The following is an 18444-nucleotide window of genomic DNA, read 5'->3' as shown; positions in this document are numbered from 1 at the left end:
AAATGATAAGTATAAATTCACAAAAGTGGTTTTTACCTGGAGCAGGAGCAGGCTGGGGTAGGGAGGAGTGCATAAGAGGTCTGGATTTTAACAATAATGTTTTGATTTATTTTAAAAATAAAAGATCTAGAGCAGCCCAGGTGGCTCAGTGGTTTAGTGCTGCTGTCAGCCCAGGGCATGATCCTGGAGACTTGGGATCGAGACCCACATCTGGCTCTCTGCATGGAGCCTGCTTCTCTCTCTGTCTGTGTCTCTCTCTCTCTCTCTCTCATGAATGAATAAATAAATAAAATCTTAAAATAAAATACGAGATCTAGGGGCACCTGAGTGGCTCAGTGATTGAACATCTGCTTTGGTCAGGTCGTGATCCCAGGGTCCTGGGATCGAGTCCCACGTCAGGCTCCCTGCAGGGAGCCTGCTTCTCTTTCTGCCCATGTCTCTGCCCTCTCTTTGTGTTTCGTATGAATAAATAAAAATTTAAAAATAAAAATAAAAGATCTAGGCTGGGGGGTGGGGCACCTGGGTGGCTTAGTTGGTTGAGCCACTCTTGATTTCAGCTCCGGTTATGATCTCAGGGTTGTGAGATTGAGCCCTGCACTCAGCATGGAGTCTGCCTAGGCCTCTCTTCCTCTCCCTCTGTCCCTTCCACTCCTCTCTCTCTGTCTTTCAAATAAATAACTAGGTAAATAAATAAATAAATAAATAAATAATCAATCAATCTTTAAAAGATCTGAAGAACTAGGGCCTAATGTTAGGAGCTGACAAAGCTAAGTGATAAGTGCATGTGAGTTCATTTAGTATTCTCTTAGTGTTCTTAGTGGCATGTTTGAAATACTTCTTAGGAGAACAAAAAAGAAAACATAAAAGTATGAGCTAAATAGTGTTGCAGGTGACATGTGGATATGGCCAGAATTGGATGCTGGTGGACAAATGATTGAAATTTTAGAACTGCTGAAGTATTTAGAAGAACAAAAAATATGTCACAGTTTTGGCAGAGGGCTTCATTGTAGTAAATCTTACTCTCAGTGCTACATTTGTGTCCATAGATCATATCTCAGAAACCAGCCTTTGTTTTTCTACCTGTGAAATGGGTGAGCTGCTGTTAACAGTAGCACTTCCTCTGGTCCACACTCAGTGGGTAATACCTCACTTCATCTTCATCCTTCAGTGTAGGTGCTCTAATGAATCCCATGGCCAAGGAAACTGCTGCCCAGGGCCTAGCGGGCGAGTCACAAAGTTCAGACTTGAGCCTAGGCAGTCTGGCTCCAGAGCCCGAGCTCTTTGCCATTACTTTGTACTGGTCCCTTGTCACCCAACCAGCAAGGACAGAGGAAAGAGAATGTTAACTGAGGTGATAAGACAAAGGAGAGAGAGCAAATCTGGCTTGGCTGTCCAGAAGTCACCACCACTCAGGGGACCACTGAGACTCTAGGATCATCTTCTCTCTACAGGACTCTGAGAACAGTGGAGACAGTGGATACCCCAGTGAGAAGCGGGGTGAGCTGGATGACCCAGAGCCCCGAGAACATGTAAGGAACCCCCAGGAAATGAGACCAGACTGTTTTGTTGCCTCATTGTCCAGGAGGATGGAAAGGTGGAGGGAGGGGCGGGCAGGAGTGGATCTTGAGAACCTAATAGGTAAATTGATACATGAGATAATTTCAGATAAAAATAAATGCAGGACAGAAGATAAAACAGGGTAATGTGAACAAAAAAAAATTAGAAGGCAAGTGTGAGAAATTAGACAGGGTTGAAAATGTTGGACAACTCTTATGGCAAAGCTGGAAACTCTGGTTGCTGGGCAGAGAGGATGCTGGGTAATAGGTTGGAAAAGTGCTAGAATAGGTGGAAGGGCCCAATTCCACACATGGTATTCCAGCATTCCTGGGGACTACTCTGAAGGTCTCCAAGGCAACCCATCAGCATCCTGGTGAGGGTGGCTCAGGCAGTGGCTTCCACTTAGAGGTTTTGACGTGTCCCAGAGTTGAGTGTGAACATCCACGCCAGTCTTGCTGGAAATCCCTTGGTCTCAGCTTTGTTACTACAAATAAGACTGTTATGGGAGCTTTGGTAAGAGGAAGGACGTTTTCTTGGTACTTGTCTGCCACGATCCTGTGCCTTTGAGTCATTTCCACCTGTGCATACAGAGAGGTTGAGAGGAAGGCTGTGGGCACACCAGCTTATTAGTCCTGCGTCGTTACTCAGCATCCTCTCTGCTTGGCACCCAAGAGTTCCAGCTGCCCTTCCTAGGAAGCAGGCTTGTCTCTTAAGAGAAGGGCCCCTGGAAGGAGAGTGCCCTGGAGTCCCCTGCATGGAAGGAAGGTGGGGACCAGTTCTTGGGAGCCAGGGCTGCTCTGTGACTCATTCTGCCCTTCTCCTCCCTCAGGGCCACTCAAACGGTAACCGGAAGTACGAGTCAGACGAAGACAGCCTGGGCAGCTCTGGACGGGTAATGCGCCCCAAGGCATCCTTGTCATGGCTGCATGCTTGCATTTTCTAACCTCTGCTTCTCCTCCCTTGTGTCACTGCTGTCTGCCCAGGCACTTCACATACCACCAGCTAATGGAAGATTTTTGCAAAGGAGCCAGTCCCTTTGGCAAATACTTTTTGAGGCCCTGACCTATTAGGGATCTGGAGATGAATAGAGAACAGGGTAGCCTGTCCTGGACGGGGGCTTATAAGGGCCACAGCTCACATGTCAAAGTAATGCCCATATAACCTCATAGCATTAGTTAATTTACTTCTTGCAACCACCCAATGAGACAGGCTAACGTTATTCATCCCCATTTTAAATATGAGAAAGTGGAGATCTCGAGCAGCTTTCCCCAGCTTAGCCGGCAAATATTTCCAACAAGCATCTCAGGAGTTTGTTATCGGGCAGATGTAGGAAGACCAGCCCTCAGGAGCCCTTCTCTTGCTGACTCTGAAACATGCTTTGAACCTCTCACCTTCCAGCCTTTGCTAAGGCGAGTGTCCTACCTGCCAACTCCTTTTTCCCACTGTGGTCACATCTCTTCAAAGCCTACCTGTTCCCCCCAGACTGGTCCCCTTTGGCACCTCCTACAGAACCTTCCCCGATAGCCCCAGCAGGCTTGACCCTTGCTCTGTCCAGACGTAGATCATTTACCCCGCGGTATTTATTTACCACATGGTACAAGGTCTCCGCATGATGTGGAGCAGAGTTGTTCAACCATGGTACTACTTACATTCTGGGCTGGGCCCTTCTTTGTCATGAGGGGTGCCCTGTACATTGGAGGATGTTTAGTGTGCATGTACACACAGCTGCCTGGATCTGTCCTGTAAGGACCTTTGGAAGAGCGTCTTTAACTGGGAACATGACACATTTTCAAAACCCATTCCCCAAAGCATCCTGTTGATTCCCAGAGAAAAGCGGAGTGGGTGTGCTGTAGGGTCTGAAGTCAGACTTTTCTGATGTATTGTATGGGTCGCAGGCCAAAGGGGCAGCTTAGTGTCCAGCTTTCTCAAGCAAACCCTGCCTGATAAATGAAGGAGAAGCACTTTGAACTGCTGCAGTGCATTCTGCTGGCCTTTGTATCCTGGTGCTCTAATATGCTCTCTCTGCCCATAAATTGGCAGGATTTGAGGGATTAGAAATGGAGATGTGTTTGTCCAAGAAAATTTGACACCTTAAGGGCTTGCCTCCTGCATCTTGCCAGCCAGGCTTGTGCAGTAGGAGCAGCCAACGGCTGGTGGTGGCGCCTGCATCCCCGCCCCTCGTTCCCTGGCCTGTAAACCACTGTGCCCGGTTCTCTCCTTCAGGTCTGCGTGGACAAGTGGAATCTCCTCAACCCCTCCCGCCTCCACCTGTCAAGACCTTCTGCTGTGGCCCTGGAAGTGCAAAGGCTTAATACTCTGAACCTTGAAAAGAAAATCGGGAAGTCCATTCTGGGGAAGGTACCAGTGATGCCCATTTCAGAGCCCTCTTGCCACTGACACAGAGCCTGGCCCATGCTTCTACTCCGCTAACGGTTCCTCCTGCAGGCTGGCTGGGTGGCCCTGGGGTGCAGGTGCTCAGGCAGCTGAGCCAACACCTAAGTCTGTGTGGCAGGTGCATCTGGCCATGGTGCGCTACCATGAGGGTGGACGCTTCTGTGAGAAGGGCGAGGACTGGGACCGCGAGTCAGCCGTCTTCCACTTGGAGCACGCAGCCGACCTGGGCGAACTGGAGGCCATTGTGGGCCTGGGGCTGATGTGCTCACAGCTGCCCCACCACATCCTGGCTGATGTCTCTTTGAAGGTGAGGGGTGGAAGGGACCCAGCCATGATCTCTGAGTTGTGAGTTTGAGCCCCATATTGGTTGGAGAGACTACTTAAAATTAAAATCTTTAAGGTGCACCTGGGTGGCTCAGTTGACTATGCATCTGATTAAGCAGTTAGCATTGATTTTAGCTTAGGTCATAATCTCAGGGTTGTGGGATGGAGCCCCGTGCTAGCTCTGCACAAGGTGTGGAGCCTGCATAAGATTCTCTACTTTCCTCTCCCTCTGCCCCTCCTTCTCTCTCTCTCTCTCTCTCTCTCTCTCTCTCTCTTTAATATTTTGTTTATTCATGAGAGCCAGAGAGAACCAGAGACATAAGCAGAGGGAAGAGAAGCAGGCTCCATGCAAGGAGCCCATTGTGGGACTCGATCCTGGGACTCTGGGATCACGCCCTGAGCCGAAGGCAGATGCTCCACCACTAAGCCATCCCCCACTCTCCCTCTCTTAAAAAAATAAAATCTTTAAGAAAAAAAAAATTTTTGATAATCTCACAGTTGGTTGTCACGAGACTGTAGAGCTGGCTGCAGCATACTGCTGCCTTTGGCCTGTTGCCCCAGTATCTGCCGCAGAGCCTGGCACAGAGAGGACACTCAGAGGGATCTGAGGGCTGAATAAAGTAATCTCAGAGCCCAGAATGAGTGGTGAGGGGCCAGGACTGGGGGAAATCTTGTGACCTCAAGCTGTTTACATAAACCACACCCTGGCAACTCTGTAAAGGGATTTATAAGCCATTTCAGTTTCCCCATCTGTAGGCTTTCCAAAAGCCTTTCTCTGGGGGATGGACTCTGGCAGCTTCCCCTAGCAGGAGTGTAGTTGGACAGAGCTTCGCGGTTAGGATAGGGCAGGCAGGAAGGAAGTGAGCTGTGTCCCAGCAGGCTTCTGGCTTAGCAAGTAAAATGGTGGGCATGTGCCCGGAGAAGCCGCTGTGTGCTCTAGAAAGCCCATCACCCATTTTCTACAATGCCACCCTTGTTTTTTTTTTTTTAAAGATTTTATTTATTTGTCAGAGAGAAAGAAAGCACAAGCAGAGGGAGTGGCAGGTATAGGGAGAAGGGAGCCTAATGTGGGGCTCAATCCTAGGACCCTGAGATCATGACTAGAGCTGAAGGCAGATGCTTAACCGACCGAGCCACCTAGACATCCTGTTCAATGCTGCTTTCTTTGGAACTTTTGTTGTTTTCTTGCTAAGACATTTATTCACTCAGCACATGCTTTTTGAGACTCTCCTACACTTGGCTCTGTCCTAAGTTCCTGCTCTCAAGGACCAGACTTTTCAGGTGGAAAAGGACATAGTAACAGACTGTAATTAACAAATAAGAATCTTACAACAGAATTAAAAATAGCCTCTATTGAGCACTTCCTGTGCCAGGCATTATTCTAATATGCTGGGGAAAAAATATGACAGGGAATGTAACTGAAAGTAGCTGGATAGGCCTTTTGTATTAGGACACAGGTTCTAGCTGCAGGGGAGGTAAGAAATGTGGTCTTCAGGTGGTCAGCCAAGTGCCGGCAAAAATGTGGCAGAGGAGGATGGATTTGAGGACAACTGTTGGTTCCTGCCATGCTTCTCGAAGCCCGAAGGTTGGGAAGGGCCTTGTGGGCTGATATGAGGGTTTGGGATTTCTCTGAGTGAGATAAGAAGCCATGGAGCAGCTTTTGAGAGAGTACTGTGACCTGACTTGGTCTTTAAAGGCATCTCTGTGGCTGCTGCTATTGGAAGGATCTTGAAAGAGCAGAATGGAAGCAGGTAGGAATGTGCAGTGTTGGTGGGAATGTAAAATGGTGTGGCCACAGTGGGAAACAGTTGGACTACTCCTCCAAAGGCTAAGCATAGTGATACATGTGATCCAGCAATTGTACTCCTAGGTATCTACCCAAGAGAATAAAAACACATCTGCATGAAAACTTGTAACAGATATTCATAGCAGCATTATTCATAACAGCCAAAAGGTGGATACGATCCACCAACTGATAAATAAAATGTGGTGTATTCATACATGTTATTTGGCCAGAAAAAGAACAAGGCACTGATAAAACAAAACCTTTATGCTGAGTTTGTTTGTTTTTTTTAAGATTTTATTCATTTATTCATGAGAGATACACAGAGAGAGAGAGAGAGGCAGAGACACAGGCAGAGGGAGAAGCAGGCTCCACACAAGGAGGCTGATGTGGAACTTGATCCTGGGTCTCCAGGATCACACCCTGGGCTGCAGGCGGCACTAAACCACTGCGCCACTGGGGCTGCCACCTTTTATGCTAAGTTAAAGAAACGAGTCACTGTAGGCCACATAATGTATTGATTGCATTTATATAAAGTGTCCAGAATAGAGCAATTTCTAGGCCAGTGGTTACTTAGAGCTGAGTGGGAAAGGGGCATTTGGGAGATGATAGTGGGACGGTATGATCTTTTGGTTTCTTCTTGGTCTGATGGAAATATTCTGAAATTGATAATGGTGATAGTTGCACATTCTGTGAATATACTAAAACCACTGAATTATGTGCTTTAAGTGGATAAATTATATGGTATGTGAATTACATCTCAATAAAGCTGTTAAAAACTTTAAACAATAAATAAAAATTTTTATTTTTTAAAAGATTTTATTTATTTATTTGAGAGAGAGTGAGTAAGAGAGAGAGAGCACACAAGCAGGGGCAGAGGGAGAAGGAGAAGCAGATTCCTCTGCTGAGCAGAAACCCTGACATGGGGCTCAATCCTGGGACCCCCAACGACCATGACCTGAGCCAAAGGCAGATGCTTAACTGACTGAGCCACTCAAGCACCACCCCCTTGAAGCAGGGAGCCCCACTGGAGGCAAGAAATGATGTAGCTCTCTGGAGGAATCGGAGCAGATGGAGTACAGTGAGCCAGAGTGGGCTGAGCTTGCATTCCTCCCTGCCTCATCTCTGTCTCTCTCCCCCTCTTTGGTTTGTACTGACAGGAGACAGAAGAGAATAAAACCAAAGGATTCGAATACTTACTGAAGGCAGCTGAAGCTGGCGACAGACAGTCCATGATCCTGGTGGCTCGGGCTTTTGACACCGGCCAGAATCTCAGCCCAGACAGGTACTGTGGCTGTCACTCAGGGATTGCTGGTGGGATCTTGGGCTGCAGGTGGGGACCTCCCATCAGTATCAGCACAGACCCGGGTTCTGGGCTCAGCTCCCCTAGACCCGCCTACTGGGGACAAGTTAACTTCACCTCCCTGAAGTCAGTCTCTTCATTGTGTGAAGTAGGAATAATTAAAGAACCTGTATCCCAGGGTGGTTGTGTAAGGGTTAATTGAGATGATGCCTATAATTCTCACGGTGTTGGGAGATACAGTGTGAGATAAATGACAGACATCTTAGCCATTATGTGAAAAGATTTGCTTTTGATTCAGAGTGTTTATCCCTAGATAAAAGGTTTAAGGGTGATTATTTTCATTTTATTTTATTTTTATTTATTTATTTATTTTAAAGATTTTATTTATTTATTCATTAGAGAGAGAGAGAGAGGCAGAGACACAGGCAGAGGGAGAAACAGGCTTCATGCCGGGAGCCCAACGCGGGACTCGATCCTGGGACTCCAGGATCATGCCCTGGGCCAAAGGCAGGCGCTAAACCACTTAGCCACCCAAGGATCCCCTTCATTTATTTTTTTAAAGAACGCTTTTATTTTTAAAAATATCTTTAAAGATTTTATTTATTTATTAGAGAGAGAGAACATGAGTGGAGGGGGGGGAGGGAGAGGGAGAAGCAGAATTCCTAATGAGGAGGGAGCCTGATGCGGGGCTCGATCCCAGGACCTTGGGATCGTGACCTGAGCCAAAGGCAGATGCTTAACCAACTGAGCCACCCAGGCGCCCCAAAGAATACTTTTTATGTATGTATGTATGTATGTATTTATTTTTAAGAGACAGAGAGTGTAGGAGGAGGGACTGGTGGGGAGGAAGAGAGAGGATCTGTGTCCCCATTGAGCACAGAGCCTGCAGGGCTCAATCTCACAACCCTGAGATCATGACCTGAGCAGAAATCAAGAGTTGGTTGCTAAAAAAACAAAAAAAAAAGAGTTGGTTGCTTAACCCACTGAACCACCCAGGTGCCCCTCTACTTTTATTTGTATTATTTTTCACTTCTGAGAGGGAGGAGGGAAGGAAGCAAGCTCAAGGAGTGGTTCAGTCTTGGTATGAGTTTCCAGGGTGATTCTGAGTCTCCTGGAGACTATGGCTCTGCAGGTGCCAGCACTTTTCCAGCTGTCCCTCAGGCTGAGATGCCAGGACTGGTTTCTGTAGTGGGAGGAAGAGAGGGTAGCCCAGCTTCACCTCATCTCCTAGGCTTAGCCAGTGGGAAGTCCCAGTGGTCCCAACAGTAGAGATCATTTGGGGGAATTGAACTGGTCATGGGACCCATTGCTCAGCCCTGTGGCTCCGCCTGGATCTCAAATACCCCTGCTGTCCTCTGGGCCCTGGCTTTCTGGATGGAAGCAGGGTGGGCACTTTCATTGTCTATACCTACAAGGTTGGAACAGCCTGGAACTTCCCTCCTCTTTGGGTCAAGGTCTTATCTCCCCTCCCTGGGTTTAAGGAAAGTCAGGACTGTGGCTGGGTCATATCCAGCTCTCAGTGTCTAAAATGTCTTGTTATGTGACATCCTGCCTGTATTACATATGCAGTCCAAGAATTTATCAAATTCTACTATGTAACAATAATGCCTCTTCTATTTGGACCACATCTATATATGTGTGATTTTATTTCACTGAGAGCAAGAATCGGGTGTCCTGCATCTCTTGAATCCCAGCATTTATTGCAGGGCCTGGGTTAGTGGTTGAATGAATGAACCGACACTTCTCTCTGACATAGAGCAAGTATATTTTAGCCTCATTGTATGGGTGACTCAACTAGTTCTGAGAAGCGAAGGGACTTGCCCATGGTGAGATAGCTAGTAAGTGACAGGGCCAAATCTGGGGCCCTCTCCCCTCTCCCCTTTCCTCCAGTCCGCTATGTACTGGCCTGCTTCTCCGTGGACTCAGAGCCATACTGGCATGGAGAGGCGATGAACAAAAAAGACATGACTTGCTTATGTCAGGTCAAATGCCGGCATGTCCAGCGCCCATTGATTGCAGTGGGGAAGCAGGGCTTGGGTGGGAGGGCCTGGAGGTGGGCGTTGAGTATTTGTTTCTGAGGTCCTTAAGAAGTCTTTGCTCTGTTTTCTCTTCATGCCTTTGTTTGCTTTTTATTCAAGATGATGGGGGGGGTTGTTTTTAAGAATTTTTTAGTATTAAGGCTGTCAACTCTTAGGCATAGGCTTCTGTCTCTCTCTCTCTCTTTTTTTTTTTTTTTTTTTAAGATTTAAAAAAAAATTTTGACAGAGCCAGAGAGCACAAATGGGAGGAGTGGCAAGGGGAGAGGGAGAAGTGGGTTCCCCGCTGATCAGGGAGCCCTATGCGGGGCTCGATCCCAAGATCCTTGGATCATGACCTGAACAGAAGGCAGACGCTTAATGGACTGAACCACCCAGGCACCCCCATAGGCTTCTCTTTTTTAAAAAATGTTTTTCAGAGATGGGTATCATCAATGGGGGGTGGAGGGTGGCACATGTACCTCTGGATAACCATTGTTACTGGGTTTGGGACAACTGGTTTTTAATATTCATGTAGTTAAATTTATCACAATTTTCTTTTATAGCTTCTGCTATAGTCATTTTCTTATTCTTCTTCCTCATTCCAAGCAGTTCCAGCCTCTTCCATTCAGGGAGCGTTAATTAAGGGCCAGCTCTGGGTAAGGCAGGGCCCCATGTAGGCCCAAATTTGCATTTATGTGGTTTCAACCTTCTCAGAAGTGACCGTTTGATACAGGGAAGGAACAGTCATTGGAAATTACGAGGCAGGGTGGGCACCCTGACCACTGGGTGTAGAGTCGGGTGGGGGTGGGCAGGGAGAGATTAGGCCCTTTCTCCTCTTTCCTGTATAATGTTTTTGGGGCAATTCTCCTTTGCCCTTCTAGACTGGGGAGGGTCAAAGCTGAAAAGAGTGAGATCACATCATTTAGTGGCTCCACTATTAAAATCCTAATTTGTTGGATATGTCACTGGTAATTTTCAAATGAGTTGCCCTTTGTATGAAATAAAATGGAATCAATGTTATCTCCTGAACCCCATCCCAGCCAGCCACTTGTTTACATTTATACATTCAGCAGACATTTAGAGAGGCTAATCTATTTGCCAGGCCCTGGAAATGCAACGCTGGATAACACAAAGTTCCTGCCTTCTTGGAGATTATGTTCTAGCCAGGGGAAACCATGATACACAAGTGAATAAGGAAACAGGAGAATTAGAGATTGAGTTAATTGTAGGAAGTAGGATGTTTGGGTGTGCCTCTGACGAGGTGACATATGAACTGAGGTTGGGGGGATGTAGAATCAGGTATGGAAAGACAAAGAATGAATGCTCCAAGTGGAGGGAGCAGCAGGTGCAAGGGCCAAGGAGCAGACAGGGTCAGGCATGTTCAGGGAAGAGAAAGGGGCCCAGCCAGTCTTGCGTGGAGGGAGCTTTAATGGGTTAATGGGAGCCAAGGCAGGGGTAGATCCAGGTCAGGTAGGACCTCAGAGGAGGGGCCAGCAAGTCACTGGAGCTGTTTGCTCCTGGAACATTTCACGAGACCTATAGACTTTCTTATCTGCATCTCTCTTTGCTCTTTCCTGATGTGCTATAAATAGTTACTCACATGCTTAGTACAATCTAAGAAAAAGAGCCCGCTGCCCTGTTTGCTCTGTATTTCACATTGTTCAGATTTGATTGGAACCTGTGTATGCCCTTGGTGGCTTGGCCTTCTATGTGCTATAGTAGGGAAAAAGAGTTGAGAACTGAGGAGTGGAGCCACTCTCTCTGAAGAGAGAGAAGCCCACTCTTCTGGGGGGAGCCCTGTGTTGTGCTGGAGGAAAGCCAGAGTTGGCTAGGACTGGGAGAGCATAGGATGGGGCTGAGTGGTTACTGTTAGCTTGGATGGTTCTGGAGGCCTTGACAGAGGGTCCCCCACCCACCTTTTCTCCTACTTGAGTCATAGGGCAGATTGACTGGTGTCCTAACCACTGCAAATGTTAGCCCACAGGTGATTTTATACAAACTAGGAATATTGCCCTCTTCCTTAAGATACTCTACATCATCTGTTGGAAAATTGTGTAATACACCAATCTTGCTAAGGAAAGCTACTTGACTGCTGTCTTAATATCTAAATCTGCAATGTGAATGACACCCCGTAGATATAGCATTGGGTACTGTGGGTCGTGAATCATAGGTGGTGGCCCCACTGGGATCCCTGACTTGCCCCTCCTGCTGATGGGCCTCCTCCCGCCTGTCTGTTGCCATGGTAACCTGTAACTTTTTCTCTCTATCTCTATTTCCTGGAAGGTCCCAAGACTGGCCAGAGGCTCTGCACTGGTACAACACTGCCCTGGAGATGACAGATTGTGATGAGGGAGGCGAGTATGATGGGATGCAAGATGAGCCTCGGTACACGCTGCTGGCCCGGGAGGCTGAGATGCTGTTCACCGGCGGCTGTGGGCTAGTGAAGGACCCACAGAGATCAGGTAAGGTCTGGCGGACCTGCCCCTGGTGGGGGATGGGGAGCAGGGCTGGGCTGGAAGGGACATAATTCCTGGCTCAGTGGAAATTATAGCAAAATGCAAGGCTGCGTCTCTTCTTTCATTGGAGAGAAGGATTCCTACTGGCCTTGTATGCCTCCTGGATGCCCATGTGGTGCTGGTTCAGGTGGGGGCTTTATGGAGCTGGTATACAGATGAACATTCTTATTTCAGTAGTTACATATTAGGAGTTTGGTAGTTTTGCAGTTTTAAAAATTGAACTAACATTTTCATAAAATTCACCATTTTTATTTTCATTTGTTTATTTATTTTTTTAATATTTGTTTATTCATGAGAGACACACAGAGAGAGAGAGAGAGAGAGGCAAAGACATAGGCAGAGGGAGAAGCAGGCTCCCTGCAGGGAGCCCAATGTGGGACTCCATCCTGGGACTCCAGGATCATGCCCTGGGCTGAAGGCAGTGCTAAACCGCTGAGCCACCTGGGCTGCCCTAAATTCACCATTTTTAAGTGTATGTATGGTTCAGTGGCTTTTAGCCCTCAGGTGCCCCCCCCCCATTTTGTTTATCAATTCATTAGTTGATATGCCTGATCTGTATTTTTTTTTCTATTACATAATAAACATACTGAACTCCTGATTTCATAGGATGAGCCTAAATTTAAGTTTTTTTAAGGTGGTATTAAAAAAAAACAAATTAAGCAAATAATAAGGGAATTCTATAGTCCCTTATTTAAAATTTCTAAATCCAAAAAAACTCTGAAAACCAAGTGTTTTTGTATACATTGCACAGATTTTCTTGGAAGCAAAACCCCTCCAGAGCTGACATGAGGCTGTTAATAATCTTTATTTCTTCTAGTTTATTTCTTCCACTTTTTCACGCATTCCCACAATTGGGTCTTATAAAAATCCTCTGCCTGATTCTCATTGGCTCAAATGCAATCACCCACCCACCTCCTAAACCAATCACTGAGCTCATTGAGATGCCTAACTCTGATTGGCTGCGCTGCAGTCTGGTTGTCTGATTGGCTCTGTGTTATTCCTCCGGGCCTGGTGGGAATGGAGGGAGTGCTCTGATTGGCCAGGCTGGAACCACGTGTCCACCCGGGTTCCAGGGAGGTTGAGGGGATAAGGAGTCGTTTGGCTTTTAAAGAAATCTCAGGGTGCTGTTCCCAGGGAGGGGTCGGGGAAGGGGCGCTGGCAAAAACGACAGGTGATTCACCTCTTGGTGCCCCGTTTTGCTCTTCTTCAGGCGACTTGTACACACAGGCAGCCGAAGCGGCGATGGAAGCCATGAAGGGCCGGCTGGCCAACCAGTACTACCAGAAGGCGGAGGAGGCCTGGGCGCAGATGCAGGAGTAGCTGGCCCGGGAAATCACTGCCGGCCAGCCCCGAGCAAGAGGGCTAAGACGCGGGGGGGAAAAAAGACTTATTGACTTATCTGGGGTTTTTTTTGGCGGGGAAGGGCAAGTATTTTTAGTGTGTTGTAAATTAACTTTTGTATTTTGTTTTTTGACTCTTGAAAATGTCTTTTCTACGAGCAGAGACACTTAGTTGTCCTTTGGGGCAGCATCTTGGGGAGCAGGAATTGAAAAAGCAGCCTAATGAACCAACATATGGTTTTAAGGGGTTTTTTGTTTTGGGGTTTTTTTGGGGGGGGTTGGTCATGTGATCTAAGAAAATGCTTTACCACCATGGATAAAAAATTAGGGCTTTGCTCACCGGCTGTTTCAGGCTGTACTGAAATGAAATCTCAGGTCCACAGAATTTGTGTCCTGAGTTGTGATGGGGAAGGTAGAGCTGCACATCAACTTTCCATGGGGTGTGTGATTTCATGACTGAGTGCCAAGCCTTAATTCTCAGAGCATTTGGAAGCATGCATGGCATTGTTCTGTGGTTATGAGATTGCACGGTACCCGGCCCCCTTCCGCTGGTGGCAAAGGCCCGCCCACTGACCCTTTGCTAATCTTTTAGTTTATTTTCCTTCCCGAGTGCAACTGATTTTCTGGAATATAGCCAAATTCCGTTTTGTAGCATGACTTCCACAGTGGGCTTTATAAAACAGGTTTGATTTTTGTATGCACACGTTTACTACCTCTAACTTATCCATCAGCTAGTGTGGAATTGGGTGCGCCTCAAACCTTTTATATGTAAGAACAGCACTTTGGAATTGGAGCCTTTCCTCCAAGCAGACATACTCTGCATCTCAGCGGCAGCATCCACGGTGTAACTGAAGTGTCTTTGTACGGTGTTTCTCTGTGTTTTCTTTGCATCTCACGTTGGTATGTAGGCTCTGTTCCCCAGCCCCTGTCCTTACCATTTTCTGCTTGAAGCTGGGCTGATTTTCTTGTAAATTGCAGCAGTAAGAGTTCAGCAGCAGCCCCTTGAGATTTATCCAAGATGTTTGAGGATGAGAGGGCAAGAACTCTAAACACTCATTAATTCCAGTAGTTTCCCCAGGGCCAGGCTGCGTCTCTCTGTACTTAATGAGCTTTCCCTTTAAAAGGAATAAGACTTAATATGACTCAGCTGGTGTGTCAAAGCAAACACACTGCTTTGATCGAGCCCAAGTGCCAAAGCAGCCTCTCTTTCTGTGTTTAAAAATGAAAACATAAAAAAGCAGAATATGACATACAGACCGTTCTTATCTGTCTATTAAAACAGCTCTTTCAACACATTACTGTTAAGTGCTGTGGAGTCAGTGAACCTGTGTATGCATTGTGTTCGGAACTGCAGACTGTGCCCTATGGGAAAAAAATCAAACATACTCAGAATTACCCTTGAAAAATATCCTTTAAACCACCTGTGAATTACAGTATCCCTCATTTTTGTGTGGGTTCACCACAACTGGCTTTTTTTTTTTAAATTTATTTATGATAGTCACAGAGAGAGAGAGAGAGAGGCAGAGACACAGGCAGAGGGAGAAACAGGCTCCATGCAGGGAGCCCGATGTGGGACTCGATCCTGGGTCTCCAGGATTGCGCCCTGGGCCAAAGGCAGGCACCAAACCACTGTGCCACCCAGGGATCCCCACAACTGGCTTCATTTATGAGTTGGGACTAATCACCCTGTTTTCATTTGTAATCAATCAAGAAGTTGGCTTGCATTAGGTTTTTTGTTTGTGTGTTTTAAACCAGTGCATATAGTTAAATTGCATATTGTAAATGTACATGAGAAGCAGCTTGCTTGTGACTTATCTCTTACCTCTGGTAAAGGGCCCGATAGTAAATATTGTAGGCTTTGTAGGTCCATATGGTCTCTGTTGTAACGACTCAGCCCTGGTGTTATAGTGAAGAAACACCCAGGAACAGTACCTAAATGAATGAGCTTGGCTGAAGTTCCAATGAAACTTTATTTACAAAAATAGCCTGCCCAGGCAGTAGTTTGCTGACTCCCACTCTAATCCTTGACAAAGGGTTACTATAGTATGCTCTGAAGGCAAAAGCTATCTCAGTTTTTCAGCTTTCAGTGCTCAAAAACACAGTGCTTTGGCAAAGTAGTCACTCAATAAATGTGTGAGCAAATGGAGAGCCAACCCTAGTCAGCACCTAATCCGTGGCTCTGATTTCTTTCAACCAGTTAATGACTTGTCGTCTGAATTGGCTTTCATTGTCACTCCTCCAGTTTCATCCACCCACCTCTATGGCCTTAACTCAGCTAGCTTCTCTTCCAGGAGGCTGGGATGGCCTGGATAGATAGCTAAGCAAATGCTTATTGAGGAGCAGTGAGAGTACAATGATCTGCAAGATACCAAGATCCTGAGCCAGTAGGAGAACTTACCCCACCTTCGAAACCTAGTTTTGTGTCTGCTAAAGGTGGTTAGGGCATCTTTTTTGTTTCAGATTCTGGGCATGCAAAAGACAGAGAACCCCAGGACATTCCAGCCCAATTGGGAAGACTTCAGAGACCATCTTCAAGTGCAAGGGGCAGGTGAAGGTCCAGAAGATCAGCAGAGTCTGGGATATAGTCCCATATCTTCCATCATAGATGGAGAAACCAAGGTTTTGAAAGATAAGACTCTCGCTGTGACCCTGCTGGTTAGCAGCTAGCTGCAGCTAAGATTTGAAAGCTGCTGTTATTTAGAGGATCCTGGGAATAAAAGTTAAAATTAGAGTATAATGTCCCTTTCAGTTTTGCTATAGGTTTTGTTTCTTTTTTTTAAAGCAGACTTTTTGGATGTAAGGAGGGAAAAAACATCCCCAACCCCAGTGCATCTGAATATCCCTTCCCCTCCCCTCCCCTGGGGCACTGTGGGAATTCATCATCAAATGCAAACTTGGGGAACCAAGCCAGGTAAATCACCCTGGTTGCTATCTTAGTGACTTCCTTTCATCCCAACACATTTGTCTGCAGTACTGGACATGATTTACAAATCAACACGTTTACAAAGGTATATGCAGCTTATGTGGGGGAAAGGGGACAATATGCATTTTCTCTGCATGGATTTATGCCTTTTACTCCTGTTCCTTGTCTCAAGGTAACCATTTAAGCAAGATGAGGTGGACCTTGGGTGGGGCCCAGAGGAATGTGTTATAAATTTATTTTTGCATATGTACCAAGTTCCATATCGTCTTTTCAAATAAAGTGGTTTCTTTCTTTCCGGTCTCAAATACAAATGACTCCTAGTAATAAGGGACAAGGTGGCTGCCTGGATGAAGTAGCTGTCTGGAGGGCCCAGGGTTCATCTGAAAGGAGCAGGTGGGATTCAGCTCCAAGTGATTGTCACCATGGGAAGTGTGTGGGCACAGTGTCACCCCATTTTCCAGTCTTTCAAGAGCTGCTGAAATTGGATTTGTTAATGCAAGGTCTCCTGATTTTTAATATTTTTAATAAATTCTAGTTTTTAAAAAAATTTTGTCTAGATTTGGCCCTACATTGTCCTTTGCTTTCAAGTATGTGAACTTCTTTTTTTCTTGATTTTTCTCATCCATAAAACAGAATAATCTTTACATTTCAGGGGATCCCTGGATGGCTCAGCGGTTTAGCCCTTGCCTTTGGCCGGGGCGTGGTCCTGGAGTCCCGGGATCGAGTCCTACGTTGGGCTCCCGGCATGGAGCCTGCGTGTCTCTCTCTCTCTCTCTCTCTCTCTCTCTCTCTCTGTCTATCATAAATAAGTCTTATAAAAAAGGGGATCCCTGGGTGGCTCAGAGGTTTAGCGCCTGCCTTTGGCAGGGGGCGTGATCCTGGAGTCCCGGGATCAAGTCCCGCGTCGGGCTCCCTGCGTGGAGCCTGCTTCTCCCCCTCTGCCTATGTCTCTGCCTCTCTCTCTATGTCTATCATGAATAAATAAAAAATTTTTAAAAATCTTATAAAATCTTTACATTTCAGGGTTGTCATCAGCCTCAAAAAAGATAATGCATGTTAAAGATGCTTTGTGATCCAGAACTTAAGAAAATCGTGGTTGCTGGTATGAGCATTTGGTTTCAGATTAATGCTTTTTTTAACTTCAAGAAATTTGAACTTAAGCCTAGTACATTGAAGTCACATACTTTGGTCCATTTCCTCCTGAGTCCCCACCAAAATGACAGGAGATTTTCTTAATGGTGTAAACCCATGAGGCTGGAAAGCAGAGGAATTATAATTGAATTAGCACTGAGAGCCCCCCCTCCCCCAAGGACTGAGGCATTGGCACCAGGAACCTCTGGAAGGGAAAATGAAATGGGTGAAAAATACAAGGTCAATTGAAGACGACTTAAAAGTATTGGACAGCTACACTAGCTCACCTCCCCTGTGTAGCCAGCCAGCAACCTGTCCATCACCCTGAAGAACCCTGGGAGGCCAAGCACAGTATAGAGTCCAACTACTCTACAGAAAAGAGGGCTAAGGGGTGTCTGGGTGGCTCAACTGATTGAGTGTCTGCCTTTGGCTCAGGTCATGGTCCCAGGGTCCTGGGATCAAGCACTGCATTGGGCTCCCAGCTCAGTGGGGAAGTCTGCTTCTCTTTGCCCCTGCTCATGTGTGCTCTCTCTTGTTCACTCTGTCTCTCAAATAAAATCTTTAAACCCTTTAAAGCCTCATTCTTGAATAGCCAGCCAAAGATCCCCATGTCCCTATGTAAGCATCCATAACCATTTCATACAAAAAACACCAGAACAAACCATCTTGGAGGAAACAAAATGCGGGAAGAAGGAAACCTTAGACAAAAAACTATCCTTAATTTCCTCAGCTAAGATATTGCAGGGGCGCTTGGCTGGCTCAGTCAGTGGAGAGAGTGATGCTTCATCCCAGGGCTGTAGGTACAAGCCCTGTATTGAGTGTAGAGATGACTTAAAAATAAGAATCCTTTAAAAAAAAATTGCACCCACAAAAGAACAGATGCAGTTCTAAAAATGGACACAACAAAAGAGCTCTTGTAAATTGAGTATGTTCTTACAGAAATGAGTAAATTACAGGGTCGGAAAATAATGGAAGAGATCTCCCAGGAAGTGGAATAACAACATCAATTTTTGGGGTACTGCTGTTGGGGTCCCGAGCCCACTGCCAAGAAAGGATCCTTGAGATGTCTTTGGTGCAAAAAAAGGTGATTTTATTAAAGCCCCAGGGACAGAGCTGCTGTCGCCCCAGAATTGTGAGAAGCAACCGGATTATATA

General features: G+C 46.3%; 1 protein-coding gene across 3 annotated transcripts in view; it reads left to right on the top strand.

Annotated features, from left to right (window-relative positions):
- The window catches only part of EEF2K (eukaryotic elongation factor 2 kinase), a 64353-nt gene extending 47902 nt beyond the window's left edge, over positions 1 to 16451 (top strand). For 2 of the 3 annotated variants that reach the window (XM_041749059.1, XM_041749058.1), the window contains exons 12-18: positions 1452 to 1529; positions 2387 to 2449; positions 3781 to 3915; positions 4070 to 4258; positions 7219 to 7343; positions 11663 to 11841; positions 13106 to 16451. In XM_041749059.1, coding sequence (XP_041604993.1) covers positions 1452 to 1529; positions 2387 to 2449; positions 3781 to 3915; positions 4070 to 4258; positions 7219 to 7343; positions 11663 to 11841; positions 13106 to 13215 — 879 coding nt within the window. In that variant the 3' untranslated portion in view covers positions 13216 to 16451. Of the gene's footprint in view, positions 1 to 1451; positions 1530 to 2386; positions 2450 to 3780; positions 3916 to 4069; positions 4259 to 7218; positions 7344 to 9988; positions 10036 to 11662; positions 11842 to 13105 lie in introns of those variants that run through there. The other variant, XM_041749060.1, reaches the window with a different exon arrangement.
- Positions 16452 to 18444: the final 1993 nt, after the last annotated feature.

This window comes from Vulpes lagopus, chromosome 3 (assembly GCF_018345385.1).
Source record: "Vulpes lagopus strain Blue_001 chromosome 3, ASM1834538v1, whole genome shotgun sequence".
In the NCBI taxonomy this organism is placed as follows: Eukaryota; Metazoa; Chordata; class Mammalia; order Carnivora; family Canidae; genus Vulpes; species Vulpes lagopus.
Note: the sequence above shows the minus strand (reverse complement) of the source record. Positions and strands in the feature narration are given on the sequence as shown.